Raw genomic sequence first — 19671 nt, forward strand, 5'->3', positions numbered from 1 at the left:
TTTGCCCACGTAGTTTTAGACAATTGATTAATCAATTTTCTTCTTAACTGGCTAGTTTTTAGTCCATGTTTCTATTGTATTTTGACTAAAACAAGGTTTAAAAAAAATAGTTCAACAAAAAAAACAGTCGCAATGTTGCTGGTATTTGAAGACATGATGCGTGTATAGGCCTTTGTACACCCTATTTCGATAATTTTATATGAAGATGCAACTTAATTTATTAAGACCTTTTCTCAAATTGATATGCTTTAGACATATTCATGTATATTATTAGAACCTCTTATATACTTATCTCGATACTGATACCTACGGAGCCTGGTATGACAAGCATTATCTCAACTCTATAACATCCTTTTCCCTAAGGTAGGGATATTCAGGTTATTCACCAATAAATACTCGTTTTTTATCTTCCGTCGAATATTCCTAGCTATATAGATCTCTCAGTTTTGCCCAGATAGTTTTATATGATTAACGAATCAATTTTCTACTTAACTGACTTATTGTAAATACTTGCTTTTATTGGAAAGTTTATAAAAGAAAGCTTGAACAAAAAAATTCAATGAAAATTCAAATTTTTTTAAAGGTAGCTACAAAATAACTACACATCACATCAACACATCAACTACATTTATGGAGTATAGACATTTATATACCCTATTTCCTTTAATTAATGTCAAAATACTGTTTTCCAAGCTTCTTTGAAATCTAATTAATAATGTCTTTTTCCCAGATAGACATGTTTTTGACCTCTTCATACATTTAATTCGATTTTGTATCTTTGCATTCATTGAAGCCTGGGGTAACAAGCATTTCATCAATCTATAATATGCTTTTCCAAATGGGTATTTCAACTGATTTTTTTCCATACAAATCTAACGGGAACGGAATAAAGCACCATCGATAGTCCAATCGATAGTTCACTTGCAGAGACACTTACCTCTAATGCGTAACTTACAAATATATATGGCGGGCACAGAGGGCGCCAGACTGCAAATTTGAATTATGCAAAGAGTATTAAATGCTTTGCACCGAAAAATAGCCTTCCTTTCTTGTTTTCTTTGTATTTATATATGGCAAATTTAACAATTTCTTTTAAAAATATACATACATACATTTAGGCTAAAAACACCTCATATCGGGCCTTTTTTCGCAACTCTGCTCACAATTCTCGTTCATAATTAATTAATTAAAATTATGCGTTTAGTGTTAAGGACTTAAACATTACGTACAATCACACGCACTTAATTACATACTAGCAAAAAAACATTGATACATTAATTTTTCCTCTTTTGATTTTCGAAATACATAAATTAACTAGTTTTCCATTAAGCTGCATCGCATTTTGTATAGAAAAGCAAACATTTTCAATTACATTTACATCAAATATTTGTTTTTGTTTTTGATTCTTCATATAAATATGTGTGTGTGTGTGTGTGTGTGTATGTGTGTTGTGTTACATTTACAAACGTACATTTAGATGTGTGGGTGTGTGTATAATATAGTATATATATTTATATATATTATAAAACAATAACTAGTCTGAAGACCTTGTGACTAGACGGTTTTTTCGGCTTCTCCAATATTTATATGTAGGGTAGAGTTTTCAAATACATACATATGTATACAATATGCAATGCTTAATCATTCCTCTAAATCCTCGAAATTGCAAGAATTACAAAAAAATATATACTTTGAATCCCATTTCACATCGACAAGCTTTAGATAATCCAGCGATTTCGAGGTAAAGAGGTTTGTATGTATATGGATCATCTCCAGTCTCCAAACACAGACACACAAACCGGTTCGATCGATACAAACTACAATACATAAAACGAAGAAATAAGCCAAAAGACGATCGTTTCCTGCTCGACACGGTTCCTGAGTAACTTTTTCACCTCCAACTTACTATCCTTCCATTCTGCTATCCTGCTATCTTGCTATCCTCTTAGATCCTACTCTCTACACTATACTCTCACGATCTCGGGCTCCGGCTGCTGCCGCTGCCGTCATATCCGTGAATCCAGCTCTTACTCCTTGCACACCGGTGGGCAGGATTCCCACTCGCCTAGCCTCCCCGCTGCGCACTCCATTGCCCTTGAAGAAATTGGCCATCCAGTTGCCCAGCTTGGTGGCTCCGCCGCCTGTGCCACCTACACCTCTGGGACGCTGATTGGAGGAGGAGCCGCCCAAGATGTCCAAGCCACTGACAGGGCCATCGATGTCCGCCGCATAGCTGACACTGTTCCCGTGCCCGGCACCGCCCGGCTCCATGTGCTCCAGCGAGTGCCAGCGCTTGTTGTGCGCCAACATTTCCTCGGGGGGCACAGAGAGCGAGGCCTGGCGCTGCAGCAGGGGAGACTCCAGATCGTCCTCGATATTCATGCCGCCGTTGCAGTTGTTGTTCAGATGCTTGGCACAGCTGCCGCTGGAGACATTGCTGGTGCGCCGTCGGCTGGAGCTGCCGCCGGTGGGAACGATGCTGATCTGGCCATGGGCGTGGGCATTGGCATTGGGGAAGCTGCCGGAGTAGCGGAGCGTGGGCAGCTGGCCGTTGTCGTGTCGCATGAGCAGGCCCAGCTCATCGTCATAGCTATCGTTGGCATCCACTGGGTTGGCGGACATGTCGTCGTCGATCTCCAGTTGGCTCCCCTCGGCATCGCCGTTCTGGTTGCCACTGATCAGCGACACTCCCGTGTCCAGGGATCGCGAATTGTTTTTGGACAGCTTGGAGGGTGGCAGCTTGACCCTCTCGTGCCGCTTGCGCAGATGCTGCCACGGCATGGGATCCAGGGAGCGAGATTCCCTCAGGAGCATCTCCACGTCCATCTGGGAGACGGTGGTGCCGTCGGCGTCGTCGTCCTCCCCGAGGGGCAGCTGGGCGGCACTGATGATCCGGTGGGGCCGCACCATGGCCAGGGGCTTGTGCAGAGCGTTTGGCTGGCGTACTAGACTCGCTCCTCCTACTCCTCCATCCATATCACAGTTCGTTTCATTTGTTTCGGAATGATTCAGCGTGCTGAGCGAGGCCAGAGCCGACTCCAGGAGTGCTCCGCCCACAAAGTGTGCTCCACCCAGTCCATTGACGGGTCGCTCCCTGTCCCTGTCCCTCTTGCTGACTCGCGGCGACTCCCTCACGGATCCCTGCAGGCTGTACGTGGACTCGACATCCGCCGGCCTTGGCACACTGCTCTGACGCCTCGATCCTGTCCCGCAGAAGTGCATGGCCTGAATACTTGGCTGCCTGGAGTCGGAGTTCAGCTTCGGACTCTTCCTTGGACGGGAGAACAGGGGCGGCATGTCCATCATGTCCACAGGCTTCTTCTGTATCGCATTATCGTTGGCCCCCGTCAGCCACCAGGTGATCACATCGCCCTTTCCCTTCATATTGACCAGGCCACGTTTCTCGGTGATGTAGCCGCCTCCGAGTTTGTCCAGCGCCAGCTTACACTTGTTGGAAATGTGTATCTTCAGCGCCTCGCCATTGCTCTCCATTCGTGAGGCCGTGTTGACGGTGTCGCCAAAGAGGCAGTACCTCGGCATCGTGAGGCCCACGACGCCGGCCACCACGGGGCCCGTATGCATTCCGATTCTCAGCTTCAGCGTCTCGTTCGGACGATGGGCGATGCGATGCTGTTTCACCGCCTGCAGCAGCTCCAGAGCCATCGAAGCTATCTCGCCCGCATGACGATCCCCATTCTTAATGGGGAGACCAGAGACCTGCCGCCAACACAAAGAAAATCAATGAGAGACCCATACAGAGCTAGAGCTGTGCTGAAGCTGGAGCTGGAGTGCACTTACCACCATGTAGGCATCGCCTATGGTCTCCACCTTGTACACATCATAGCCGCGAATGATGCGATCGAACACCGTGTAGAGATCATTCAGAAAGTTAACCACCTGCAGCGGTGTGCTCTCCGCTGACATGGCCGTGAAGCCGACAATGTCGCTGAAATAGATCGTTACCTGAAGGAGAGGCAAACAGAGTACATGAGTGTGAGGGAGGCAGTCTTTAAGGCTTGATCTTTGATCCTACCAAATCATAGGACACCGGCTCAACGCCCTGACCCATGGTCAGCTTCTCGGCCACCGACTGGGGCAACATGCGATGCAGCAGATCCTCTGTCTTGAGCTTCTCCTCGCACAGCAGACGTGTGCGCTCGGTGACAATGTCCTCCAGGTTGTTGGCATACTTCTCCATCATTTCCATCATTTGGTCCATGATGTTTTTGGTTTTACCGCCGCGCATCTTCTTCAAGCGATTTCTAAATTAACATTTTATTCGAAATTACTATAAGTTCTAGAGAGAGAGAGAGACAGAGAGAGGGACAGAGAGAGAGATAGTGAGAACCCTACCGTATGGCACTGAATTCGGGCCGCTCTTCGGGCTCCTCGGCCCAGCAGTCCTTGATGCAGGCCAGCACATAATCCGGACAGGATTCGGCCTCTATTATGGACTCGACCTCCGGCCGAAACGGCTCCTGGCCATTGAGCGGCAGCTTCTTAACAAAGTCCACAATATCCTTTGGTTCTAAAATGGTTTGTCCGAACGGACCCTTACGACTAAATATCTCGTACATGATGATGGCAAACGCATAGACATCGCCCTTCTGGCTGCCATGGATATGATTCCGCAGCAGTTCCGGTGCGCGCCACAGTTGATCTGCGCAATGAGAGGAATCGGTTTCGGATTAGAGCAGCTGAACGCCAGACGAATGACGGGATGACTGGATACTCACTTCGGTAGTGCTGATGCTCCCCAATCGACTCGTTCTCGGCGCACTGGCGCAGCTCGTGCAGCCCAAAGTCGGTGACTTGCAGCATCCAGCGCGAGGTGACCACACAATTCGAGGATTTGAGATTGCCATGATAGATCAATTGGGAATTGTGGATGTAAATCATGCCCTGGACAGCGCAAAGAAAAGCATTAGTACTGGCCTGGCCTCTGTCTCTGTTCTAGTTACCTTGATGAGGTCATGGATGAGTGAGGCAATGAACAGATCGTCCAATTTGATGTCTTCGTTCTCGATGATATCGTACAGACTGCCCTTGGCGCAGTAATCGGTGACTAGCAGGATGCGCGTCGGCTCCACAGAGGCGCCAATGAAGCTGTTGATGTTGTCGTGTCGCAGCTCGCGCAGCAAACGCATCTCCTTCATGATCTCCCTGGAGATGTCCCGCTTGCGCGGGAACTTCAATTCTTTGATGCGCACCACTGCGCCGCGTAGGCGACCCGTGGAGGTCACAAACTGATTTGTCCAGCGTGAGCCATAGCTCTGGGCGCTCATCAAGCTGACCTGCACACGGGCGAGGGAGAATCGGTGAAGAGAGTTCAGTGGGGATTCAAAGAAAGGCTCGACCACCTACCTTGCTGGGCGAGGAGACAATCTCGTTGCCGGAGTAGCCCTTGATTTCGTTTGGATCGATCTTCCACAGCAAACCCTCGATCTCCAGCTCAATCTTCCACTTGCGATAGATGCTCATGGTGATCACGCCAGAGCAAAAGAGCAGCACCCCCAGCACCACGGCAGCCACTGTGGAGGTATAGTGTGTGTCGTCCTTTTTGCACAGTTCGTTAGCAAACCCGCACATGGGCTCATCCGTGGGCTTCTCGCCGCCCGAGGGCCAGTCTATAGAGCCGTTGATCAGTTTGTATTCCTACAGAAACGATGGACAAGCGATAGATACACGTGAGTACAGATGGATTTCCCTTTTGAGGGACACGTGCAGGAACCAACTCAAAGTCAAAAGTGGAAAGTGGAAAGTCAAAGGCAAAAGGCGAATAGCAAAAGGCGAAAGGCAAAAGGCAAAAGGCAAACTAAAAAAGAGAAGACGACTCACTCACTGGAAGTTCTTCGCCTTGATGGAAATACGCCACGGGCACCATGTGGTAGTGGCATATCACTCCGTTCGAGTTGTTCCATTTGTGGGGCTTGTAGGCCAGCACTGAGAAGTTCCCCTCCGAGTCGCCATAACGATCGATCTTGATCGTGGACCCAGTGACGCCTGTATGTTGGATACAGACAAAGACGATCAGCAAGAATGAAGGGATTGGCGGGACGGGAACTCACTCATATAAGTACGATTCTTGATGATGGTATCGATGACACGCGTCCCATTGCTGGCCACATCGAAGATCACCTCGTCGGTGAGCACACGCGTCTCCTGGCGCAGCATTTTGTCCACAGCCCAGGCATACAGTTTCACCGAATCGTACAGATAGGCGGCATAGATCGATATGAACTGCAAGATACATCACACACACATGGCAGAAGTATGTTCCAATAACACGGATCATTCAATCGATTACCTTGCTAAATTTACTCTGGGAAAACAGTTTGGGTATCTCAAAGTTGAACGGCGGCATCGAGCTGTAGGTCCGCACGCGTTCTGTGAACTTCTCATAGCCCTTGGTCGGCGGCGTGGAGGCCACGACGAGCAGACTGCGCGCCAGCTGGTTGAACTTCTCGGTGCTGTGGCAGTTCGACATGAGATCGATTTGATCCACTTTCCGCAAGTACTTCTCTGCCTCACTGCAGTGAAAAGCCAAAGCCAAAATTGGTTCAATCTGTATAATCAGTGATCGAGGCGATCCCTTACCGTTCCGAGTACACCATCATGTCCACAAAGATCACCATGTATTCGCCGCGCGCAAACAGTCCGGCCGTCTCCATGGAGCTCATAAAGTCCACCAGGCTGTTGGCGGCACCCAGAAACACGTAGATCCTCGTGCGGTTCATCGTATTCTGCACCAGCTGTAAACGATACAAAGAGAGAGCTTAAGCCTTGAGTGTTTGGACTCTCTTTTGAATATCTCGAACCTACCTGATACCAATAGCCGGAACGACAGCAATCGAGCCCCAGTTCGCAGCATTTGGCCCGATTGTCGATAAACGACTGCTTGTGGTTGATCGTCATGTTCCGCTTGGTGGCCTGATCCTTGAGCAAGTCCGCCACCGGGCCCCACACGTCCTCGTAGAGGATGGAGAACTTGTTCCAGGCATAGTAGCGCAACAAGGCGAGCAGCGATTTGACGACCTGCAAAGAGACGAGTATGTATGCTCCAGTGGGCTCCAAAAAGAGCAGAGTGCGCTCCAGGGGGTCGTGCAGGCAGGCGGTCATGACCTTTGTCTTAGTGCCACATCCTTGTGGCTGTTCTCCCTCACTCGAGGATAATCCCCTGTCCTGTTTGGCGAATGATTCAGGGCAAGGATGGACGCAAAAGTCCCTCCCACCTGTTGCAACCCCCACCCCCCCTGGGTCACCACTCACCTGCGTGTCTGGCGGTTCCGTGCGGGCGAACGTCGGTATGGCGGATGCACGGTACTCTGCGCATTTCTGCGAACAAAAAAGGCGATGCATGAAATTGTCTGTGGCTGGATAAATCGGGAATAAACTTACATAGGATATCATTGGAATGTTGCGACTCTGCGACACGATGGCCTCCACATAACAAGGACCCTCCGGCCCGAATATGGTGGCAATGCCATCGCATATCATTTCGGTAATGGCTTTGGTGGCCAATACCGTATCACCCTTGGTGTCATTCCAGCGCAGGTCGAGCGTCACATTTGGCAGCAGATTCGGATCCTTGTTGACCTTTGCACGACGAGGGAAGTTATGGATGGATTATTACGGACTCAGTTGCACGGAGCCGCCAATTAGGGAGTCTTACCTCATCCAGGGCCATCGTCAGCGCACCGGATATGGCCAAGCCCTGACGCGTCTTGAGCTCGCCAGTGAGAGCCGTCAGATAGCCAACTGTGAGGACGGTGCGATGATTGCTACAGTCGCGCACTGCCACCGACAGCAAGAGTAGTAGATTAAAGGGCCAACGCGTCATGGCCCCTTAGGCCGGGGCCGTTCAGCGCGACGCCTATGGGTCCCAACAGATTCTCACACTGCAACGAGAGGGACACAAGCAAACACATGCACATGAGCGGAGGAACGATATCCAGAGTTAAGTGCGGATGCAATTCAATCCCAGTCCGAGGACTCCATCACTGGCACTTCTGGTGCATGATGAAGTGCATGTTTGACAAAGACAAACACAAACACAAACACAATCACAAAAACAAAACCAAGCCGGAGAGAAAGTCTGGGCCTTGTCAAAGATCGAAAGGGGTAATACCCTTCTCTAGCGTTTCCCTTTCTCTCTGCACATGGAAGCTCGAAACAACATGCATTGCGTGTAGGGGATAAACGTTATCTTCGCTGTGGTTTGTTCCTGGACTGCTCCTAACCCTCAAAAAGGTGAACGGATAAGACCCTGCGGCAACAGGCGCCTAAATGCCTGTCCCTTCCAAGAACAGCAACTGGGTGCACATTTTTAAGCCAGGAATTTCGCGTTATGTAGGATATTTCCTACAAGCTCTTTGTCGCTTCTGGGAAAATGCAATTACCCGTTGGGTCAGGGTATTACACGTGCCTTTGAAGCCGACACAAACAGTAGGAGAGTCTGCACTGGACTGTTCTCCTGAACGACAAGTGGATGGCCAACGAAATGGTGTTAGGAGTGCGGCTGGGGCTGGAGCTGGGCGCTGGCGCTGAAGTCAAATGTCAACTGTTGCCGATGGCCTTGACTTTCACAGCCCACAGTCCACACACGCCAGATAAGAAAAGGAACAAAACAAAAACGATAAAAATCTGGGAATTGCCAAGAGAACTCCAAAGGAAATCCTTTTGGGCTGCCCCTGCCGTCCGTTCCCCCCGGTATGGCACCCAAGCCACCCATCCATCTATCGGCTTAGAGGAACCTATCCCCTCCTCAGGTGGGGTGCGGTGGGGTTGGGGGGACTCGCTTCCGACTGCATGGCATGCCATGGCTCGTTATCATTAATTATGGCACGCGTACGCGTTGATTTCCACATTATGCAATTTCGTTTGAGGTATTAACCGTATCGTATTACCGTGAGTGAGTGAGTGAGAGAGCTGGTGGGTGGATGGATAGATGGTTGGATGGATCCCTGATTTTGTCCCTGGCATTGCTTGTCCTCCTATTATCCCACCCCCCGCCCCGACAGCAGCCCATTCCAGATGCTTGCCTCAGCATTGTTCAGATTGTTTGTTATGGAAGGAAAGCGCATTCCATTCAAAATGGATTACGGGACGGGCTCTGTGGCGGAGCAGCGATAGAGCCAGGATAGTGCTGCTGTTCGTCCTTTGTTTGAGCTCGTCCTTAGACCCTCACGTTTCACTTTAACGAATGTACAACAACGGAAAGCGATACATTAAAGTATTAATTAGGCCTGAATTATACCAACAAATGAGCCCCATTTCAGGTTGCTAAATATTTATTTTGCAATTTTTATTGCCACATTTCAGACATTTTGTGGAACGTTTATTTGCGGCACCTGAAGATGAAAATTGTTAACAAATAAATAAGTAAAAACCTCATAAATGTGGGTCCCGATATTAGCAGCCGATTGACATATCTTTAAGGTCAAAACCCCATTAAAATCAGCAACAGTTCAAAAGAGTCACTTGGCTAATTTAGCATTGAATTTAAAAATAAGTATACATCGTTTTTGGGTACAATGAACACCCTGCATCTATGCACAACAGTCTAAAGGAAAACTCATATTAAAATGGTCGGGAAATGTAGTGCCAAAGTTTCTTGAAAAGTCTTCCCGAATAGGCACTATGCGGGGCTTCTGCAGGTTGCTACCATTCCTCGGATATCTCCCTTCAGTTGATTATACATTATTTACTGGCATTTATTCGTGAAAGAAATCCCAAGGGGAGTTCCGGGAATATTTCTTGGAAATCGAGACTCTTGAGCAACTTGTACGGCGCTCCATTCAGGCATTCCAGCAATCTTTCAAGCACTTCTTCAATCTCAATCTCAATCAACACCCCAGAGCGCTCATGCCACCATAAATTAGCATTTCCGACACACTTCACATATTTGTTTCTCGATTTTATTTTTGTTTCTTTACCGCCCGTGCTGGTCCGTCCGTCCCTCTGTCCGTCCGTCCGTTGTTTATTCTTTAGTTTGTTTTTTTTTTTTTTTATTTTTTTTTGCCAATGTTGCAATTTAAAATTAGAACTACTTGGCCCCGGGCCTTGGCTAATTTTGGGCGCCACTGATAAATATTTGCGCAGAATTTTGACACACGGCGAAGAGCGCGTTTCCAAGAATCTCCGTTTAGGCCAGTTTTAAAATAGAGTGTTCCCATTCCTAGAATAAAGCTTAACGGGGCTCAGAGACCGCGACTGGCCTCCAGTTCCGCCGAATCGGCAAGCAAACAAATGACTAATCCCCCTGAATACTACTCCATTTAAATAGCATTTAGAGCTAAGAAAGTCCCTGTGGATGGTGTCTGGGATTACTCGGGGATTAAAGACACGTCCAAAAGAAGCCAGAACTCAAGGTTTTTTAGCTCTTGGAATTAATCCGATTCATCTAGAGCGAAGTATCATGAGTCTGATGGAAAATGGAAAATTGAAAATGGATTGAAATGGATATATCGATAGTCCCGATACCCGTTTCTTTCCTGTCAAATCGGTGAAGGCACTCGATTTGGCAGATCGGTTCCCCGTCCAGTCGGTATCCAAATCTCACATCTTGTTCGTTATTTGTCAATTGTTGGTCTAGAAATTTGTTGTTTTTTTTTTTCGATTCCGGAAGATCTGTATCTTTTCCCGCTGATTACTCCACCGGCAAAGGACACGCAAAATTCAATGTTCGGCTAGGACCGAGTGCCCGCCCCTGGAGTGTACTGGAGAGGAGGAGCCGAGTAAGGAGCCGGAGCAAGCGAAGAAGCCATCTGCGTTGTAATTCACGTGCACGTTGCACGTTGCACGTCCAAGGTACTGCTGTTGTTGAAGGGTGAATCCACATGGAGAATACTATGTGAGAGCCAAGAGCAGCAGCAGGAGCAGCAGGAGCAGCAGGAGCAGCAGGGGCAGGAGTGCCAGAAGAGAGCAGACAAGAAGGAGTGAACGAAGCCGCCAAAAGCCTTGCCAGAAGAGGACGCAGACGAAGGTCCTGCACCAAGATGGCCATACACGAGCAGATCGACAACCTGAACATCTGGTGGTTCCCGCGCGACTTCTGCCAGTCGAGATTCGGGGAGTTCCAGCAGAGCGGCACCAACTCGTGCACCCTCATCTCGCTGATCCTGGCCGACAAGGTGTCCAAGGCGGAGCGGTTCTACCACCGGGTGTCGAACATGCCGCCACGCGGCCTGGAGCTGTTCGGCAACGCCATGAACGATGGCAACAAGGTCTACCACAACGTGATCTCGGCCAACACGCCGCACGTGCGCAACCTCAACCTGAACATCCCGGACGCGATTGCGGCCATCCGGTCGCAGCACAAGATCAACTTCCGGCTGGAGGAGTGGTTCTACACGCACATGGAGGCGGACACCTCCAGTCCCATGTACAACCGGAACGTGGCCATGCAGCTGTCCCGCATCTTCCAGATCACCCTGCAGGTCTTCCAGCAGGCCATCGGCCAGGTGGCACCCACCCAGCTGTTCGCCGCCATCATTGCGGACAGTCGAACGGTGATGGTGACCTTCGATTTTCGGGTCTCGATCGTCGCCCTCTTCGACTCCCACCAGCACGGCCGCGATGCGGGTGCCGTCTTCGCCCAGTGCACCCTCCAGAACATGGACGATCTGCTCTTCTGGTTCATCAGCATGCTCCACAACGTCTACTCGAGCCGTCCCGCCCTCTTCGAGATCTCGTTCCTCAGCTCGCAGCCGGGAGTGGCGAAGCATATTCCGCCGGCCATCAAGAAGATTGCGGGCGACCTCAAAAAGCCCACCAAGAACTATGTGGCCTCGTAGAATTGCAGAGCCCCAGTGTCCCCCCCCACCCCGGTACACAGCCCGTCTGCATCAGGCATCTGACATCTGGGAACGGGCTCAGCCCCAAAATTGCTCTAGTCGAAATTCCAAAATAGGCAAATCGAAGATTTCAGACTTCTAACCAAATTCCAAATTCCAAATTCAAAATTCCAAACTGACCTTCAATAAAAAAATAACGAACACCAATCGAGTATTACCAGTATGGGGGAGCCATAAGAGCGTAAATGCAAACTGGCCGAGGGGTGCTGCTGCATGGCGCATCAAACGAAGTAAGTTTAAGACAAAAACGTGGATATTCTCGAAAATATGCTGAAAATTCGTCACAGGCATCGTATCTAAGGTCCTTCCTTCTTGGAAATGATCAGAAGAGCGATCATAAGAGCTACTCTTTAAGAAAAGTCACAGCTAGGGTATTGTTTTCTGGCGAAAAACGTATTGTAATCAGATTTCGCTACTAGGTGGGCCGAGGGGATGTTCCCTACAGGTAGGGAGATGGTAGCGATGGGCGATGTGGAAGGAAGAGCAGCCAAAGAAGAGCAGCCTTCCGGTTTCGATATTAAAACCCTTAATCCTCTCCAAGTCTTTCCCTTTTATCCCTATCTTACAACTTTTCTTCTTCCAATGTGTCTGCTCTTCTTCCTCTGCTCAAGCCCTGCCGATCGAGAGGTCGGGTCAAGGGCTCAAAGGGCGCTAAACTTTAGCATCATCTATGATCTGACTCAGAAAGACGGAAATTTTGTAAAATTCTGGATGCTATATATTATATATAACGTTCCCTTTTGCTCTTTGTATGTAATATCAGAATGTATCTAAAGAATGCCATTCGATTGCTCCAATTTCCATTATTGCAAGTCATTTATTAAATGTTTAAATATTCCTCCATGGAAATGGTACATTTTTTGTTCCTGAATATTTTTGCACAGCTGTGCGAGGGTCGGGGCGAGGCAGAAATTCGGAATTTCTAGTTTTCGTATGCTTTGTGTGACATTTAAAATTATTTAATTAAGAATATGTTAGATTTGCCTGTGCCTGTGCCTGTGTCAGTGTTTATATTTTCCATTATTTCTATTTCCTAATTGCACTTGAGTAAACATTTAATTTCAAAGAACTTTGGGTTGAACATCTGTTGGGGGGGGGGGGGGGGGGGGGGAGTAAACTCCAAAGTTGAACTTTGAACGGGAATCAGTTAGTCTGGGGGTGGATGGTAGGTTTACTCAGTAGTTATTGATAGGATATAGTATATATAGTATGTGTATATTCCGTACTTGTACGGCGCTTGTGGCGCTCTTCTTCTTCCGTATACATATTCTCGTATTTTCTCGACTTCTAATCAAAATGAGTTAAATAAACACATAACGTAACCTATTAAGAACTTAGTACGTGACAACAATTTAAATATTTATAAAGTAAACAGAGAGCAGCAAAGAATAACAGACACACACGGCTAGAGAGAGAGAGAGAGAGCGAGAGCGAGAGAGCGAGAGGCAGAAGAGAGCGGGCGAGCAATTCGATTCTAAAAATAGAATCACATTTCAAAGGAAAATATGAGAAAAGAGCAACAGCACAGGGAGACGACGTCGACGACGACGGACGTGATAAAACGTTTAACGAAATGGGGAAAAAAGCACGCGGACAGACCGACAGCCCAAAGAGCGGCGCGGCGGCAGAGTGCGAGAGCAAAGAGAGGGACAGCGAGAGCGCTGCTCGAGAGCACAAGATGCAGAGAGAGAGCGAGAGCGAGAGCAGAGCAGAGCAGAGCTTAGTTGTAATCAACAAACAAACAAGCCAGAGAGAGAACGCAACGCCCAAGTCGCTTACCGACGCATTCGATACCCTTGAAAAGCGATCGCTGCCACTGAAATATATATGGAGATCGTTGCGGAACACAAGCAAATACCCTTTGTAGTCCCCTACTTGCGCACACTTTAAGGAAAGAATAACGAACGATAGTTCCAAGGGCGGATCAAATATCTGGATGTATGATTCTTTCTTCTTCTAGGCGTGCCAATACCCTTTTTTTCAAGGGTATAGCACAGGTCTGCACACGACGCGATGTTGTGTAACCGAAAAAAGCAAAAATATATATCGCGTAGCCGCAACGTGGGACGCCTCGGGGTGCTCCATCCTCCCTGCCTCGCCGTCTCCCCCTCTCGGGCAGTGGCAGTGCAACAAGTTGCAGTGATATGTACTTTTTTTTCCAGTTAAAGTTGTTTGCTGCTCCACACGTGTGTCTCTCTCTCTCTCTCTGTCTCTCTGTCTCTGTGTGCAGTTGTCAGTGATTGTGTGCGTGTGCGTGTGCGTGTGCGTGTGCGTCGGATTGTCTAAAAATAAAACTTGCGCACTAAAAATAGAAACCAGACGCAAACATGACTATCCCCAGACCCCAGACCCCAGACCCCAGACCTCAACACTAGGCATTCCCGTGGATAAACCAACACACGACACGACACGACACGACATTACATATGTATTAATGTATGTATGTATGTACATTCAATATATTTCAGCAAACATCACCCATGGTGGCGGGAACAGAGGACAGAGGAAGGTATACAATACAAATAACAACAAATGGAAAATGTGCGTGAATTGTCATCGGATTCCGAGGGGGGCTTGACTCATGCCCCTGTCAGATTTTATTCAATCTCAATCAAAGTCCCGGTCCCGGTCCCGGTCCCGGTCCCGGCCCATGTCCGGGTGGGAGGGTGGTGTTCCGTCATGATTTCTTTCTTTAAAGACCAGATATATTGCCTCTCCGATGAAGGGCATATACATATGTATGTACATAACGTACAGAAAGCCAAGAAGAAATGGTATCAATCGAAGCTTTGATCTTAGAAGTTTTGTTGATTATTTTCCGTTTTGAAGCACCGCCAGGGCCTCCTCTCAAAGGCCAACAACAAAATGTATGCCTATGAAAAATCGTCGAAATCCTCTTAAATAAAATACATTGTTGCTCCGAAGATTCATGGGTGGGGTTCTCTTCACGAATCTGCTTGAAATTTTAATTACGAAATTAACTTTGAATTAAATCTCTTTAAGCCTTTGCTTTTTACCCTTAATCGAGTTTATTTATCTCACTATCTGTTGTTCTTGGCTATTGTTAATGTTTATTGTTTGGCCAGCATGCTGGGCCAGGCCAATCGCCAATCAGTTCAAGGACACACATTCCACTCGCCCACACACACACACACGGCCATCAATCATCAACAAGTTGGGGTTGGGGTTGGGGCCGGGCCCCACCCACACCCACACCCACGCAGGGAATGTGGCAACAAAAAGGGTTCAAAGCCCTTTCGCTATGAAAGGCATCCAAGATGGGCTGGCGGCAGGGCCCCACCGTTAAATGGATTATTGGGCCCGAATGTGCAATTTGATTTAATCGCCAGAGATGAACCCCTTCCCTGCTCCTCCCCCCTCCTCCAGTGAGAGGCCAGTGAAAGCAGCAGAAAGTTAATTGGAAAGTGGCAAAGGGATTTCAGCTAATGAGTGGGACTCCTTTGTCCTCGCTGCCTTTAAAGCTTACACTTGATCGACGAAGGGCAGCCAGAGGCAGAGCTCTGCTCTGACAGCAGCTCTGTCGTAGGGATATGATAAATGAATGGTCGTCCTCTTGGCCGCAAGGACAGGCCAAGGAGCAGGGCTTGACAGCAGCAAGGCTGTGCCCGCAATGACAGGACCTAGACAGCTGTCTCATGTGAGGCGAGTTGATTGCATTGCCTATTGCCCCAGAAAGGTGGTCAACGGGAATGGAATGACCTCAAGGATACACGGGGGACAGTCAAGGGGTGATAATACATTTACCCTCCAGCCCCCCCTCTCCCTCTCTCTCTGGTGTCTCTGGTGTCTCTCAAATCAAATTACAATATAAACGAACTGTTCAACTGTTGCAAATGATTCGCTCGTTCTCTATGCACGGAGCGTGCCTCGAATTCGGAATCAGGCATCAGCATCCTCCCTCCTCCCTCCCCGCCCTTCGCCTCCCTTCAGCGCACAATCTGTTCAATGGCATCCCCTCGCCACCCCCCCTCACAGTTGAAAAGAGAACACAGAAAGTAAATGAGCCAAAAACATCCAATAATGGTTAAAGGATAGAAGTGTGGAAGAGTGAGTGCACTCATGGATAGCCAACGATTGATTCACTCATTCAATCATTTCACTGTTCGATCTCGAGGAGCGAATCCTTCTCTCTCTCTCTCTCCCTCCGTGGCCATTCATAATTCCGTTTTTGCTGCCCGGAACTTAACCCAGTTCTCTCGCTTGTGCCACAAGATGATTCCTCAATGGGACAATGATTCCATTTAAGATCGCTCTTGGGCCGTACCGCAGCCTCATGCGGCATCATGCCATGCCGCACACTCGACAATGTCAAGGCATCATCTGTTGCGAAGAGAGCTGTGAATGCTGTGAATGCTGTGAATGCTGTGGGGCTTCATATGCTGGTTGCCGGTTGCTGTGGCAGCATTGTCATCGCATGTGTTACACTCGGAAATTTCACTTTCAAAGAAGCCCAAGCATGATGATGATGGTGCCAGGCGGTGGGGGGGGCTCCATGGCATACCATTGCCTTAGCTGCAGCGCCAACTTCCACTCAACAGTCGTCTCCCCTTCTATCCCGCCTGATGAGGCGCCGTTTTGCTGGCCTTAAAAGGAAGCAACACTTGACAGCCAGCAGCTTTGGCATTTAGCAGCAGACACGGCCCCAAAGAGAGGGGCAGAGCGGGGAGGGCGGGAGAGTTAAGGCAGACTGGATCCGGCCAGGCACAACCCAGCTCCGTTTCGTGTGAAAGTGAAGGGCTTTTTTGGGAGGAATTTCCTTGAATGCTTCAACATTTATGAGCGCGAATTATGAGTCTACAAAGGCAGCAGGAGGATCTCTGTAATCTCTGCTGAAGTTTCTCTCTCAGCGTGTCTCTCTCTCTCTCTCTCTCCCGTCTCTCGTTTGACTTCTCTCATGCAAAGCAGAGACCTGCCTGTCCGTCTGTGTGTTGCCAAAAAACAGGATTTTCTAAAAATAGACCGTGGGGAAATACTTGAATACGCGCCACATGTGCACATGCAACGGCCGCCAAAAGGCAATGATGCTGCTGCTGCTGCTGCTGCTGCTGCTGCTGCTGCTGCTGCAACCAGCCGTCATGGGGCACGCTCGAAATCAGAAAACCAAAAACCGGGCTCCTTTCTCGTTAGAATGAATGGACGAGGCCTCCTCTTTCTCCTCCTCCTCCGAAATGATAAGCGAGAAGGGTTCGTCGAGTGGTTTTGAAACAGGAAACACTATTTCCGTTTCCCCAAGGGGGGGTGGGTGAGAGGGGGCAGAGGGGGGGGGGGGGGGGGGCTCCATTGCCATGGTGCCAAACAGAATGCTTGAATGAATTTTTTACCAATCGACTGCTCTCTCTCCCCCTCTCTGTGAGCGGTATCTTCTGCCTCTCAAAAGACTTCCATTTGCCTACTTTTGGGGGCTATCCAGGAATAATATAGTTCCATGGCTCACTTCCTGTCCCTGTGGCCCCGAACTAATATTCCCACTCAATTGGATTTCCTCGATTTAATCAATTCGGTTTCAAGTTTGACGCCCCATCGCCCCCCCCCCCCCCCCTACCCACCGCCCCATTCAAGATTATCTAGTTTCGAATAGCCAACACTTTTCTCCTTCTCTCCTCACTTTGTGTTTATTACAAATATTCTCTATTTTATTAAATGCAGAGCTTGGGGACTCAGTCTCTCTCTCTCTCTCTCTCTGTCTCTGTCTCTCGAGTATTTGCCAGCCAATGCGTCGCGACGTGGTCTTCATCTCCATTTCCATCTTACATCTTACTCCTCCCTGTGGCTGGTGTCCCGTCCTGGCCCGTCCTAGCCCGTCCTGGCCTTCTTCTTGGCCAGTTTGCTGGTTTGTTTGGGTGACAGGGTGGCTGGCTGGCTAACTGGCTTCGACCACTTCTTTCGGGTCTCTGACTGGAGCTGGAGCTGAAGCTGGAGCTGAAGCTGAAGCTGGTGCTGAGGCTGGACCTGGAGCTGAAGCTGGGGCTGGGTCTTGTCTTGATGGGTTTAACAATTTAACAAGTTCCATGCCATGCAGGTTGTGGCTGTGGCCCGGTGGTCGGTCCGGGGTCTGCCTCGTTGTCTGCCATTGCACGCAAAGTGGTTTAACTGGTATTAATATTATTATTTTCATGTATTTCTCATTTGTATTATTAGCAGTGCACCGACTACAGTGCATTTCTCATGCACTCAAGTGCATAAGATTCTCTGATCTGCCCCCCCCCCCCCCCCCCCCCCCTCACAAAGCCCCCCTCCCAAATCTCTACCCCAAAAATGTGCGGGGGCCAATCCTCTTGTGCACTGACGCGTATGCGTTTAAATTGTTCAAAAGTGCAGTTTCTTTCATTATTATTCCCTTCCCCCCCCCCCCCCACCATTCACACATTCAGACATTCAGACACTCAGACATTCAGACATTCAGAGATTAAATTGAGCAACGCAACCAAACAGTTCATGTTCTTGAAGGAGATATACATATATATATATATATATATGTGTGTGTGTGGGAGTGTATGTGTGTGTGATAAAAGTCGGGGACAAGTGAATCAAGTTGTAAATTCTTCCCATTTCGCAGCAGCGCAGAGACCCTTGAATGAGTGTTAAGTCCCAGTTAAGGGAGAGGCTTCTGTGAATGTTTTTTGGCCGCTTTCGAGCTGCAAATTGCCAAAGGGAAAACACAGACATTAATGGCTTAAAGCTTAAACATTTGGCAGGAGACACAGCAAGACGGGCGAAAGGCTTAAATGCTGGCTTGTGAATACTTTATGGCCGCATTTTGAATGTTTCAAAGGACAGACACCCACACACATTCACACACACCCACACACATATTTAAGCAAGGAAGTAGTGCCATAAAATGCTATAAATCTTGAGGCGAATAATCCCTATGTCCCTATTCCAAAATTACCAAATTACTCCAGATTACTTCGGTTCGCAAAAGCCTCCAAAAAAAATATCTCCGCCCCAACCCTGCCGCTGGCTTGTCTCCCCTACAGAGTGGAGCGGATCGGATCGGAGCGCCAAGGCCATTTATAAATACTCCAAGCTAAAAATAAAACATTTTGTTGTTGTTGTTGTTGTTGATATCGCTTAATATATACATATGTATATATCGCTAAAGTGAAAAAAGCAACAAAACCCAGCAGCGATTAATGGCAAAGCGATATGCAAACAGCAAATGGCTGCGACTCGTTCTTCCAGTACTTCCAAGTCCCCCCTCAGCCCCCCCTCGCTGCCCCACCAACCATTCAATCCGAAACGGAATCCGGAATTTAGAATTCACAAATTCAGAATTGATATGGTTTCGTCGATGTTTTATTAATAAGTTTAGTGTCTGCACATGCCACAAGAAGGCTGCGTGCTCCGCCCCGCCCCGCACCGCACTCGATGATGATCCTCCTCTGTGCCGGCTATAGAGGCGCCTATAGAGCATTATCTTGGCTTGGGTTTTATTTTTGGTTGTTTCGGGGCTGATAAGAAACCCCTCCACCTCCCTACCTCCCTCTCTCCCTCTGCTCGATTGAAAGTGAAATTGGAATATTTTTGCACATAAAATTATATTAATAGTACGCACAGAAACGGGCGATAAAAATCGTCTCTCGAATGTCTTCGATTCGTATAAACATAATCATTATGGGGGCACCTGCACACACCCCGCCCCACCCCCGCCCCAGGCGATGGGGGAGGAGTTTGGGTTTGGGTTTGGGTTGGGGTTGGGGTTGGGGTTGGGGTTGGGGTTCGGTGTTTCTGGGGTCGGAGGCGCCATCAGAATCGACTCTATGCCAACACCTCTATTTGACGCACACACACACAC

The 19671-nt window shown here is 48.5% G+C and overlaps 2 protein-coding genes across 3 annotated transcripts in view; one reads left to right on the plus strand and one right to left on the minus strand.

Moving 5' to 3' along the window:
• Positions 1–1959: 1959 nt before the first annotated feature.
• LOC6602401 (receptor-type guanylate cyclase Gyc76C) overlaps positions 1960–19671 on the minus strand; it is a 44578-nt gene continuing 26866 nt past the window's right edge. For both annotated transcript variants that reach the window (XM_026992717.1, XM_026992718.1), the window contains exons 4-18: positions 7673–7898; positions 7399–7596; positions 7270–7335; positions 6823–7035; positions 6598–6752; positions 6308–6530; positions 6069–6240; positions 5843–6003; positions 5365–5655; positions 4962–5294; positions 4737–4902; positions 4354–4660; positions 4034–4262; positions 3799–3963; positions 1960–3717 (exon numbers count right to left, since the gene is read on the minus strand). In XM_026992717.1, the coding sequence (XP_026848518.1) occupies positions 1960–3717; positions 3799–3963; positions 4034–4262; positions 4354–4660; positions 4737–4902; positions 4962–5294; positions 5365–5655; positions 5843–6003; positions 6069–6240; positions 6308–6530; positions 6598–6752; positions 6823–7035; positions 7270–7335; positions 7399–7596; positions 7673–7840 (4605 nt within the window). In that variant the 5' untranslated portion in view covers positions 7841–7898. The remainder of the gene's footprint in view (positions 3718–3798; positions 3964–4033; positions 4263–4353; positions 4661–4736; positions 4903–4961; positions 5295–5364; positions 5656–5842; positions 6004–6068; positions 6241–6307; positions 6531–6597; positions 6753–6822; positions 7036–7269; positions 7336–7398; positions 7597–7672; positions 7899–19671) is intronic.
• LOC113566577 lies at positions 10998–11795 on the plus strand. The gene has a single exon (XM_026992787.1). The coding sequence runs from the start codon at positions 10998–11000 to the stop codon at positions 11793–11795; it is 798 nt and encodes a 265-aa protein (XP_026848588.1).

This window comes from Drosophila persimilis, unplaced genomic scaffold (assembly GCF_003286085.1).
Source record: "Drosophila persimilis strain 14011-0111.01,24,50 unplaced genomic scaffold, DperRS2 tig00000780-arrow-arrow-pilon, whole genome shotgun sequence".
NCBI lineage: Eukaryota > Metazoa > Arthropoda > Insecta > Diptera > Drosophilidae > Drosophila > Drosophila persimilis.